The 11990-nt window shown below is 34.8% G+C and overlaps 2 protein-coding genes and 1 long non-coding RNA gene across 6 annotated transcripts; 2 read left to right on the top strand and 1 right to left on the bottom strand.

The window, feature by feature from the left end:
• The first annotated feature begins 983 nt into the window (after nucleotides 1-983).
• LOC122419415 (methyltransferase-like protein 17, mitochondrial) lies at nucleotides 984-5505 on the top strand. 3 transcript variants are annotated; one of them, XM_043433956.1, is made up of 10 exons: nucleotides 984-1154; nucleotides 1829-1958; nucleotides 2048-2213; nucleotides 2812-3208; nucleotides 3671-3821; nucleotides 3999-4142; nucleotides 4252-4335; nucleotides 4421-4559; nucleotides 4646-4784; nucleotides 5162-5505. In XM_043433956.1, exons 2-10 carry the CDS (start codon nucleotides 1914-1916, stop codon nucleotides 5394-5396), a joined length of 1500 nt encoding a protein of 499 aa, XP_043289891.1. In that variant the 5' UTR covers nucleotides 984-1154; nucleotides 1829-1913; the 3' UTR covers nucleotides 5397-5505. The 3 variants fall into 3 exon arrangements, with proteins under 3 accessions (XP_043289891.1, XP_043289890.1, XP_043289892.1); XM_043433955.1 differs by having other exon boundaries at nucleotides 985-1154; nucleotides 1910-1958; XM_043433957.1 differs by lacking the exons at nucleotides 984-1154; nucleotides 1829-1958 and adding an exon at nucleotides 2526-2608 and having other exon boundaries at nucleotides 2099-2213.
• Nucleotides 5506-5626: 121 nt separating this feature from the next.
• Nucleotides 5627-11279, top strand: Cyp303a1 (Probable cytochrome P450 303a1). 2 transcript variants are annotated; one of them, XM_043433947.1, is made up of 9 exons: nucleotides 5627-5735; nucleotides 7308-7393; nucleotides 7500-7751; nucleotides 8783-9257; nucleotides 9346-9526; nucleotides 9602-9710; nucleotides 9976-10274; nucleotides 10518-10656; nucleotides 10874-11279. In XM_043433947.1, exons 1-9 carry the CDS (start codon nucleotides 5707-5709, stop codon nucleotides 11053-11055), a joined length of 1752 nt encoding a protein of 583 aa, XP_043289882.1. In that variant the 5' UTR covers nucleotides 5627-5706; the 3' UTR covers nucleotides 11056-11279. The 2 variants fall into 2 exon arrangements, with proteins under 2 accessions (XP_043289882.1, XP_043289881.1); XM_043433946.1 differs by having other exon boundaries at nucleotides 9346-9710.
• LOC122419432 (uncharacterized) lies at nucleotides 8882-10891 on the bottom strand. The gene is made up of 4 exons (XR_006262895.1): nucleotides 10677-10891; nucleotides 9503-10188; nucleotides 9133-9376; nucleotides 8882-9023 (listed from the first exon to the last, which is right to left on the bottom strand). It is a non-coding gene; the product is annotated as an uncharacterized lncRNA (long non-coding RNA).
• Nucleotides 11280-11990: the final 711 nt, after the last annotated feature.

Genomic DNA, 11990 nt, shown 5'->3' with positions numbered 1-11990 from the left:
TATTTTTGTCTTTGAATTTGTAAATATTTATTTTCCTACGGAATTACGAAAAAAATTACTAACAACTCGAAATTACTAATCGAGCATACGGGAAATAACGCTCACGCAATATAGCAGACGAATTCACTTCCTTCACTGATATATACGTAATGTGTATCAAGACCACTTGTTAGTTTTTCATCAAGTATTCCGTTAGCTCTTGTATACGCAAGCGAAAATCCAAAGATAAATCGTAATTTTTCATTTCGTGGGGATTAAAGGGAACGTGGAAGGATCGAGAAGTTGAACGAAGATTAGTTTGTGTCCTCAAGGGATTCGAGGATGCAATTAACCGGCTCGGTACGCCGTACCACTTGAGTCTCGCTTTAAAGCGTTACGAAAATACGTCATGTTTCGACTTTATGAGAGGGAAGGTAGATTAAAACTCTCTAGAGTCGCAAAGTATTTATTTTTTATCTCTGCTGAAATGTGAAACGAGTTTTTTCGAAAACTTTGTAGTTTGCTTATAATTGTATATTTTTTTGTAATTTTGAGCTCTCGGTGGAATTGAATTTTTCGGTTAAATTTTTATACGAATTTTAGGATATTTAGAAAAATTTACGATTTTTTTAAAACAAACCCAAACCTTTTTTTCAATACTTTTTCAGTTGTATACGGAGAAGAGTTACACAAAAATTGTGAAATTTTTTTTTCCGTTACAAAAAGAAGTTCTGAACTGACGGCTTTCACGGTTTGACGAACGGGCTCCTCGCAAAGCTATATGCAGAGTGTGTTCAATCTATTTTTCGATATAAATATTTGGAATATAAAAAAACACAGAATCTTAACGATGAAAACAGAAAAACAATTTTTTCTATAAAACTGTTCTATTTTTATTTAATTACTGAATATGATGTTACGATGGAAACTAAAACTACGCGATAGTTCTCGTTCGAACCATTTTCATGGATCGCATCTCACATCTTGAGCTTTTTCACACGAACGATGAATGGTACGTAATCGGTGGCAGCACTCGACGGTCAAAAAAGTTTGCTGCCGCAATTTCTTATGGTTTCTAGGTTAAGACGGTTAAGACTTCTTGTGACATGTGTAAACATTGTTGTGTTTAATAAATGTTCAGTTAAGGATTAAAGCGACGCTGAATGCTGATAAATGTAAGTGAAACTCAGGATTTCGAAACATTTTTTCCGATCAAGCGTGATTCCGTACTTTTTAAGTTCTGCATCATACAAAATCAGTGGTTAACCAAACACGGACCGGAAAGTTGCTAGAGATTCGACAAAAAAACTGTTTTTTTACAATGACCTCGATTCTAGTTCGACAAATAAAAACAATCATGAGTCACTCATTTATCGAATTCACTAACAATCCAATAAATTAAGGTATTAATTCAAATAATATATGATCCAAAAAGCCAATGTCTCGATTATTGATATTTCTATGCATAGAATTGTCATTAATTTTCGAGTATTCATATCTTATTAAGATGCTTTCAGAGTATTGATGGATAATACTCATGAAAAAGCATCGTTTCAATTGTTATTTTATGTCAAATAAATAATGTTCGATGCAACAAGATAGCAGGTGAGAGGGGAAGAGGAAATGCATCGTGTACAGTGTCTCCTCTTGTGGCATTCACTGAAACTAATATGGGAATTGAAATCACATTTAAATTATAAAATATCGAATTACAAGGTTTCAATAAAAAGTACAAAGCGTGGTAAGAAAAAGGATCTTTATGAAATTGATCGAAAAATATGGATCAAGATTTTTTATCCTCGAACTTTGACACTAAATTATGGGGAAAAAAAACAAAATCCTGTTCCAGAATTTTTTTCCACTACTGCACAACTTTTTAGAGGACCAACAGAGTGCAATGACCGAAAAGTGAATTGAACTTTGATTTCAGCACAATGTTGACGAGATTTTATGTACCAATTTCACGACATGCACGTCAGGTGAGTCATTCTTTTTTTTTTCATTGATTTCGTTTAAAATAGTTTTGAAATCTGGTTGTGGAATTTCAAGCTTAAAATAAACGTCGTAGATTGCAACCAATCAAAAGGAAAAACTCGGTGTGATAATGGACGAGAAAACATACAAAAGAATCGAAAATGAAGAACTAAAGGCACGTAAACATCCAGGAAGGATCACAAACAATCGAGCTGTGCTGCCGGATTGGCTTCATGATGCAGTGGACCAGGAATTAGAGGGTGAGAAACAATTTTGATGAATTATCGATAAAAATTCGTGTAAAAAACAGTAATTATTGCGCAGTTTGGTAAATGAGTTGCAAAAAACTCCTTAACGTTTCTACAACTAGTTTTTATTTTTGATACAAAATGTTCAAGGTAATATTCATGTTAGAGAGTCAATTATCCTAACAAATGATCATTATTATAGCAGCGTAAAAATTTATGAAATAATAATCTAATCGGTGGATACAAGATATTTTTTATTTGACAATTTTGTCAAATGTTCTTGACTTTGTTTTCTAAGACTTAAGGTAAAGTAAATTTTTTCAGTTGCCACGAATAATTCAAAGTTTTTGATAGTTTTCTGCAGAAAGAGTGGATAATAGAGAACTTTAGATAAAAATTATTTCAAGGTATGGAATTCCCACGAACTTGGCAAGTAATCGATTCAGTTTTTTCATATTTCATATGAAAAATGCCTCGGCGAGTAAATTCATTTGCATGAAATTTACTTGTATATTTGTGGTAGAAAATGAATAATTGAAAAGAATGATTATAGTTTGAGATCATCTAACAATGCAGGTAAAAATATGAGAAACGAATTAACTCGTTACAGACATGCCGAGACAAACTTTAGTCGAAGACAGTAAAAGGTTGTCAAATTTTTTAAATGGAAGACATGCACCCCCGGAAGTATCAGAAGTGACGCAGAAATATTCGCAAATTAGAGACGAAATTGCGGCATCGCGAGAAAATACAAAACAAAATGAAAAATCAATTGAGGAAGTGGAAAATGCTGATAGAGATAAAGCCAAGCGCTTATTGAAACGTGCTTTCCATGTTTGGTCTCCCGTTAATTACAACAGATATGCCGGCTTACTGTATCTTGTTTCACGAAGCGCTCCCGACTACGCTATACTTCATAGGATATTCAATGAAATCAAAAATCGAGATGAAAACTTTCAACCCAAGTCTTTAATGGATTTTGGATCCGGTGTTGGTACATCTTTATGGTAAGAATACGTCTAAATACTCGAATTTGCATGCACCAAAATTGAATTCCAAAATCATTAGGGGTTGAAACCTCATCCTATGATTTAATATGATCGAGTGAAACCTCCTAAAGGCCACATGTATTTCCGTTTGCATAAAATTCCATTTTTGATTATTCGATTATTTTTCGCCTTGTAAAGATCTTGGAGGAAAAATAATTGGTCATCAGTTTAAAGAGCACATTTTTAGAATATTTTTGAAGTCTTTTTATATTCGTTCATTTTCATGAAAATATTGTGTTTCCTTGAAGAATTATTAAGTATGTATGAACAATTTCAGAAATGAAACTTAAACAGTTCTTAATTTATTGTATTCTAAATATCGACTCAGTTTACAAGTTACGAGACAATGATTTTTGTCTTGGACATAATTGTTTCAGTTTAAAGTTTTCTGAGTCATACGATTAAACGGGTCTGTTTCAGGGTGACATCCCATTTTTGGCCGCAAACGATCAAGGAACACCTGTGCATTGACATATCTCAAAATATGAGTGATTTAGCGGAATCAATTGTTGCCCATGCCAAACCGAAAATCGCAAATGTTTTTTCTCGACAGTACATACCATTTTCAAGCGTACGTAAATAAATATAACGAATAATTAATACGAGGACGATTTCTCTATCGGAAAAACCGCATCGAGAATCACTATCAGAAATGAAATTCCTCGTAATTCATTTTCCTAGAAGCTCTTCAACAGTACTTTTGATACCCAATTGAAAAAAAAATGCTGATGTTTTCAATCTTTCTCAGAAAACTTATGATATTGTCGTAAGCTCTTACACTCTGATGGAATTGCCGAACATGCAAACACGTCTGGAGAGCATTTCGAAACTGTGGGCAAGAACTCAACGATACTTGATTCTAGTTGAGCAAGGAACGAATGCAGGATTCAAAGTAAATTAGATTTTTCCAAATTCCTCATACAAATCACTTTCATTTATTATTTTTAGTTACTTATTTATTTTTTTTTAATGTTTCGCTCAATGTCTATTTTCTATTGCAGATAATCAACGAGGCTCGAGACTTTTTTCTTCACATGCAACGAAATAATGAACAAGCGGATATTAAAAGTCAAATATTTTCACCGGTAATGAACTTGGATAAATTTTTTTCGAATAATCAATTTTTTTCATCGGAACTCAATTTAATAATGCATTTCAATTTTTTTCCAGTGTCCTCACCATTTCAAGTGTCCACGCTATGCCACCGATAACACACCATGTAATTTTGAAGTGTCTTACGATCATATCAAGATTGGAAGAACATCGAGACCAGGAACGGAGCGTTTTTCGTACATAGTTTTCAAAAAAGGTAGCGACTGATATTTCGAAATTGGAAAACTTTTTACCAACCTCAAAAATCGTTTCTTCCGTCTAATAAAATTGTGAATCCGCCAGATGAAACCGAAGACGAAACTAAAAATTGGCCACGCATCGTACGACCGGTGCTCGTACGATCCAAACACACAATTTGCAGGATGTGCACAGCAGACGGGAAACTCAAAGAGATTATATTCACCGCTTTCAAACACGGAAAGTGAGTTTGGCAAAGGTTTATCTCAAGACACTTTGACCGTTCATCTCAAATTCTTTCATTCACTTTCTAGGTCATTGTTCTCCTTGAAAAAACAGAAAAAGAATTTGCTACAATGTGTCAAAAACTTTCCGCTATAATGTGAATTTTTATGGACCGCGAAAGTTGCGTCGATATTGTTGAAAAAGTGAAAAAGAAGACCCTAGAAAAGATCAATTTACTTTTTATTCGATTTTTCAAGATACTTTGAGCATCACTGTTATAAAGGTGTCGCTCTTCACGCGATTGCAGTGTCCTGTTCAAGTCGTTCGTTTTCTACAAATTATATTTCTATTTCTTCAAAATGAGGTTCTAAAATATGCAAATTTTATCGTTATCAGATGGATGTATTGGTGTGCGAGATCCAGCAGATGGGGGGATCGTCTTCCTATGGAAATAACGTCTGAGATGGTAGAAGAAGGAGAACTAGCCCAGTATGAAGAAAAGAGAATGGAAACAGAGGAAGAAGAAGAAGAGGAGGAAGAGGAAGAGGAAGAGGAAGAAGAGGAGGAGGAGGAGGAGGAGGAAGAAGCGAAAAAGCAGGGAGAAAAAAATCTTCAAGATAAAAAGCCATGATATTCCTGGTTATTTTTGCACAAATTCTTTCCAACTAGAAAATCCTTGTAAATAAGAAAAAAACAGTATAATGAAAAACAAAATTAATTAAAAAAACTTGGAAAATCTATAAAAACTTCTTACTGCTTTGCCTCCTGGTTGGTTGGCTTTTGTTTCGAATATGAGAAAAAAGAGAATGTCTATAAAACTGTGAGCTGCAGCTCCCTGCTCCCCTCCACTCGAATCCTGAGATGTATTTTGTACCCGGAGTATCTACAGAAGATTTAAAAGGAGCTCGTACCGCTCTCCATTGCACAGTTTCTTGTTAACGATGAACGAAGTGAATTCTCTTGACTTCAGGTATGATTAGGTCGTTATTGTTTCTCAATCTCATACTTCTTCTCTCTTTTGTGTTAAATTATCCGAGAACATTTGATGGGTGCGAAAGTTACGTTTAATGAGTATTTAACAATGGGTTCTGCAATATTTTGTAATGCTTTTCTCACTCGAGTCCATAAATTTCTGTTACATTTTCCAGTTCCTGGAAAAAAAATGCACACATTTATTACTTAATTCAATTTTTATAGTGAAATAACTTCAGTTGACGGAACAATCTTTTTTATATCATAAATAAACTCCCAATCAACGTTCATATTCCATTGCTCATTAGCTATATTTTATAATCACATTTTTTTCATCATTCATGGAAAAATATTTCGTACACGTTACGTAAGCAATTGTGAAATGATCGAGGATAAAGTACTTTTCGCAAAGCATGTATTGCTCCTTGCACCGACAACTTTCTCCCACGAGATCACTCCACGTTTCACTTTCTTTATGAACGTGGTGCAACAATCGTCGTTACCGGTATCTCGGGAGAGCCGAAGATATGTACGGCCATTGCGTAAATTTACAATTCACCTGATTATGTACACTTGCCCTTATAATAATACATTTTCGTGACGAAAATCACCGGACTCACTTTTGTTCCCTGTGATATAATTTTTTAAGGCAGAGGCCAAGATTCTTCAATCAATTTATGAATACAAGTAAATCGTCTGTGTATCTTCTGTTAAACATCAATCAAATAATCATTTTGTTAACGTTTATGGAATTTGGATAAAAAAAAGTGGATCACAAAATTTCCTGTTTCAATAAACAGTTAGATTTTTTCTTTAGAAAGATTAAACGATTAGATTTTACATAATTTTCCATCTATTTGTACTCTAGATCGCTCGACGGAGTTTGATAAACAAAATTCAAAAGTTCATTTATTCGGTTATAGACGAAAAATACATTTCTTTTCTCAATTACTGTAAACTGAATTCCACAGAATATTTGAGCACTCTCATGATCACAGGATTTTGCACATCGATTGTACTCTGGTTACAAAACCGACGACATATTTTTATGAAAACTTGGAGTAAATAATAATCGAATTGTAACCAAATGCTCTCGAGTTGTTTCCACTCAAAGATCTTCACGATTATCCATATTTCAGTTTTCTGCATACTTTTATAACGTACTTCCTTAAGAATTTGGAATGTTCACTTCAAAATCATGCCCAGGGATTTGCACTTTGCAATTTTAACTGTAAAATTCACAGTAACGTAGCGATGAATTTACAAAACGTTTTTATTCGTAATCAATAGATTTTATTAAATGTGCAGAATGCAAAATTTATTGTGATGCTCCCAGGTGATATTTCAAAACATGGAGTATTAGTCATGAGGGACTTTATCAGGATTATTCCTTCTAAACGTGAAGGAATAGAGTATACGATGAAATTGTATTTTGCACATTCTCCAATAAAATGTTAGACTTTGAATTAAAATTCAAAAATTATTAGAATTGAAAAAAAAATGGAGGAAAATATTTGAAAATTTCATAAGACTGGAAAAGATGAGTGAAGAAAATACGAAATATTTTTAGGATGCTTCTACCATCGGTTTTGCTGCTGATATTATTGTTGTTGCTCCTCTACAAGAGTTCAATGAAACCAAAAGGCTATCCACCAGGTAATTATTCGTAGACAGGATCTTAAGTTGAACGAAACAAAAAAGACGACAAAAAAATGATAAGAGTGACGTAATGAATGGAGTTGTTTTGATCTGCTCGAAAAAGGACCACGGTGGCTGCCGATTTTGGGTTCCGCCCTGGAAGTTGCACGGATCCGAAAGAAAACCGGTTTTCTTCACACAACGTGCACTGAATTATCGAAGCAGTACGGTTCCGTGTTCGGTCTTAAAATTGGCAAAGATCGTATCGTTGTACTCAATAACTATGAAAGTATGCGTTCGATGTTGACCAACGACGAGTGCGATGGGAGACCCACAGGACCGGTATACGAAGCACGCACTTGGGGCAAAAGAAGAGGTGAAAATAAAACAGTCTATAAATACCAATAATCATTCGTTTCACTCTGTCACGAAAGAAACTAATTAAATTTCGAATTTATATATTTCGGACACAAAAAGTGGTGCTCCGAAACGCTTGTTTCTCTTTATTATTCAAAGCTTGATGATGTGAAAGTTTGATTGTAGAAATAATTAACGGAAACAATAAAAATAATGAATTTGAACGTCCACAAATAAATTCAATTCACAATAAAATATTTTTCTAAAGAAGCTTTGTGAATACGACGTTCATCTCGAAAATTTGTTTTGTATCATTTCATCCACACTAAGGTAACTCCTGTACTGCATGTTAGCCAAATAAGTGCTGAATTATCAAAACGCTTTTAGACCAAGTTTAAAATAGATTTTTTTCAAATTTATTCCTTCAGAAATTGATAATGAAAAAGTTTTTTTGCCTAATGAATAATTAGCTGCAACAGTGAAACGATTAAGGTAAAAAAAAACCCTCATGGTGGATTCGTAGAGGATCAGTTGAGAAACAAAACGAGACTGGTGCAATAAAATTGGTCAAAAAATGCAGATAATTCTTTGAAAAATACCAGTGAAAATGTGTCATCGTGGAAATTTGCATTTATCAGTTGATGCTTTTGTAAAACTATCGTTTTTAATATTTTTTAATAAGGTATATTTAATATATTTAATAAAGCATGCTGTAATGCAAATCCACTAAGAATACGATTAATCGGTACGTTAAACTTGGTCTAAAAGCGTTTTGAAAATTCAGTGCTCATTTGACTAGCATGCAATACAGGAGTTACCTTAAAGAAGGTTCCGGGTAGGAAAATTCTCTTTAATGTCGTCATAATTTTTGTTTTCATATTGAAACAGACTTTGATGTGAATGTTTTTATAAAAATGAAAAGATTTTGAAATTTCGAGAATATCGATGAAGAGGGAGCGAAAAAATCAATTTTTTTCTGGAGTTGGACGAATGTTTCGACGCGGAAACACTTTGGATAAATGGAAAATGAATTTGACCACGTTTTTCAAGGTGTTCTAGTAACCGATGGAGTTCTATGGACGGAGCAGCGTCGTTTTTTGTTGCGTCACTTGCGAGATTTGGGATTTGGAAAAAACGATATGGCGACGATGATACAAGAGGAAGCATCGCATCTCGTCAATAGTTTGCTCAAGCGTCTGGAGAGGAATTCATACGTTCGCAAAACTTCGGTCAACAGCAGCAACGCGAAGAACGATGGTCGAATTTACCGGCTGACGAAACAGGAGAATCCCTGGAAAAAGAAAAATTTGTCAGGAAGTTTGAACGTTTATGAAACCACATTCGGAGCTCACGATAAAACTGTAAACGCTCCAAAACCATTGAAAATTGAAGACATGTACGTCAAAGCCGAAGACTACGACGAGGTCCGAAAAGCTTCGAATTTTTCTGAAATAATAATTCAGATGGATGACACCTTTGGTGTTCCGGTTCTCAACACTCTTTGGAGAATGATGGCTGGCAAAAGGTTGAAAAAAAATGGAAAAATTTGTCGATCCTGGCACTCCTGTAATCCTGGCACTCAATGATGGTTTTTGTCTTTCTTCTTGTCGTAGATTCACCCAAGATGATAAGGAACTGATAAATCTGCAAAAAATTTTGAACAAATTGTTACGAGAATGCGATATGATTGGTGCGATGTTTGGTCACTTTCCAATATTGCGCTACATCGCTCCAGAAATGTGTGGCTACAAAAAATTCATGGAGACTCACCAACAACTGTGGGCCTTTTTATATGCAAGTGTTCCCAGCTTCAGATTCCGGGCCATTGAATCTCTGCTTGAACTTCAGTATTCTCATTTTTGTTTGCAGGAAGAATTGAAACTTCACAAACAGAAATTCGATCCCGAAGCTCCCTGTGATCTCATGGACGCGTATCTCAAAATTCTTCAATCTGAAAATCTTAATGAAACGTTCTCAGGTGAGTTTGTGTTTAGGACGTACTATATGAACAAAGTTCTGAGGCAGTCAGTTTTGACAGCGAATAAAAAATGTCATCGTGACTGTTAAAAAGAGCGAGTGTTACAAAAAACGGAAATTTTTTTTCTCAGTTGACGGGCATGACTTATAACGACAATCAGTCGAGGGAGCTTGAAACTTTTCCGCAGAGCTTTGTTTCTCTAGCAAAGAATTAAAATTCAGCATTTTTTCTGAGCAATTTTTTATAATGCAAATAATGACTGCAGAAAAGCAACTGTTGGCGATTTGCGTGGACCTCTTCATGGCTGGTTCGGAAACGACGACGAAAGCCTTGAACTTTTGTTTCCTGTATCTGGTCCTTTATCCGGAAGTTCAAAGAAAAGCGCAGGAAGAAATCGACAGAGTCATAGGTCCGGACCGTTTCCCCACTCTCGCCGATCGTCCCCGGATGACTTACGTCAATGCCATTGGCCTCGAATCTATAAGGATGTTTATGGGCAGAACGATGAACATACCACACAGAGCACTCAAAGATACGCATATAATGGGATACAAAATACCGAAAGTGAGGAAACAATTGGAGATGATTAGTTGGAAAATAGACATCTGGAATTGGTTTAAACTTTACAACCAAAAATAACGATAAAATTCTAATTGAAATCACAATTGTTGAATCCAATTGATTACTTATATTGTTATTGAACATCATTTGAATCATCTTAATTCGAAAAAATTCGATTGTTTATTTCTGAATAACCATGAGCCAAATTTCTCTTCTTGATTCTTTTGATTTTCTTTATTTTCGAAGGATTCAATGATAGTAGCGAATTTCAACCGAGTTCTGATGGACGAGTCTTGGGGCGATCCAGAGGTTTTCCGTCCAGAGAGATTCATAGATGCAAGAGGAAATATATCGGTGCCAGATCAATTCATGCCATTCAGTATCGGTAAGAAATAAAATAATTACCAAAACTCGATGGGTCGTCGCGTGATTTCATCGATTTTTTGAAATAAGTAGCCTCAGGCAAGGGCCTTCCTTGAATGGGTGACCGCAGAGCGATGCATTAAATCAGTGAGCACGAGGAAATTTTCCTCCGCTTCTGATGACCTCAACCAGCGAAATCTCAGTGAAAATATAGTCGATTCCTTTTTTGTATGCAACAGGAAAGCACCACTGCATGGGAGAAGTGCTTGCGAAGAGCAACATATTCGTGTTCACAGCTGGGCTCTTACAAAATTTTGTATTCTCGGTTGTCCCTGGCGAGGAGAAGCCAACGCCGGTGTTCACGGATGGTGTTACCGCTGGAACATTGCCCTTCAGGGTACTCGTTTCGAGGAGACTCTGAAACGTCAAATTTTCAAATATTAGATTATGCAAATTCATTGCGACGAATTATAAAAAATAATTATTCGCAAAGTATAAGAAGCTATAGCTGACAATGGAGCTGACTAAATGTCGCACTGAGCGAAACAAGCTCGTGAAAGATTTATGCTCGATCCGGGCTCTAGTCAAACCAATCTTTCAGAATCGATATATCTAACGGATAATATGAATCTGATCGCGACGAATTTTTCCTTCCTGATCTTTTTATTTGGTTACAATCATTTTACAGCCACCGATATTAATCGATTAATTGTTTGCTTTTTTTCGTAGAAAAGTAGATTTTTTCTACGAGAATTTTTCTTATTTTTTCAATACTTTATATAATATATTTTATATACATGTATAATGTAGTGTGTAAATCGTGTCAAAAGACAAATACCACATAATTTTCATAATTCATCGATAATTGTCGCAAACGATGTTTATTAATTCGTTTTATAAATATACGCGTAGTTTAGAAATATTTCAATCGCTCGAGCAGTCTTTCCAGTCGGTGGAATAGATTTTCACTCAGTTTTCGGAATAAATTATATGCATCGATGAAATTCGGTGCTTCCTTAATTTCATACATTTTTTTTCGCGTACGTTAAGAAGTTTCGATACAATCGACAAAACATTACGATTTGCTTCAGATTTACACAGTATATTATTTGATATTAACTCAATTTTTCATCCAAATTTAAAACTTTCGACTAAATGGTTTTCGTAAAAATAAATCTAAAAAAAAAACAATCTTCATCGTAATTAGCTTATTCATGAGTTTACAATTATCCGTGAATGACAGTTTTACGAGTAAAATAATGAAAAGAATGCCTAACAATTGTTGGAGAACTGCCAAGCCAATAAGTTTGGTGTTACAATTCCAGTGTCCAAAAATGAAATAATTCATCAATCTAG

This window comes from Venturia canescens, chromosome 1 (assembly GCF_019457755.1).
Source record: "Venturia canescens isolate UGA chromosome 1, ASM1945775v1, whole genome shotgun sequence".
Classification (NCBI taxonomy): domain Eukaryota; kingdom Metazoa; phylum Arthropoda; class Insecta; order Hymenoptera; family Ichneumonidae; genus Venturia; species Venturia canescens.
The sequence above is the reverse complement of the archived record's forward strand: the minus strand, read 5'-3'. Positions and strand labels throughout refer to the sequence as shown.

Bases quoted from the DNA above. Each gene is read 5' to 3' on its own strand.
- LOC122419415 (XM_043433956.1), top strand. From the start codon at position 1,914: ATGTTGACGAGATTTTATGTACCAATTTCACGACATGCACGTCAG. The intron at 3,822-3,998 runs GTACGTAAATAA...AATCTTTCTCAG, and splicing joins AGTACATACCATTTTCAAGC to AAAACTTATGATATTGTCGT. The intron at 4,785-5,161 runs GTGAGTTTGGCA...TATCGTTATCAG, and splicing joins ACCGCTTTCAAACACGGAAA to ATGGATGTATTGGTGTGCGA.
- Cyp303a1 (XM_043433946.1), top strand. From the start codon at position 5,707: ATGAACGAAGTGAATTCTCTTGACTTCAG. The intron at 7,752-8,782 runs GTGAAAATAAAA...ACGTTTTTCAAG, and splicing joins CACTTGGGGCAAAAGAAGAG to GTGTTCTAGTAACCGATGGA. The intron at 10,275-10,517 runs GTGAGGAAACAA...TTATTTTCGAAG, and splicing joins TGGGATACAAAATACCGAAA to GATTCAATGATAGTAGCGAA.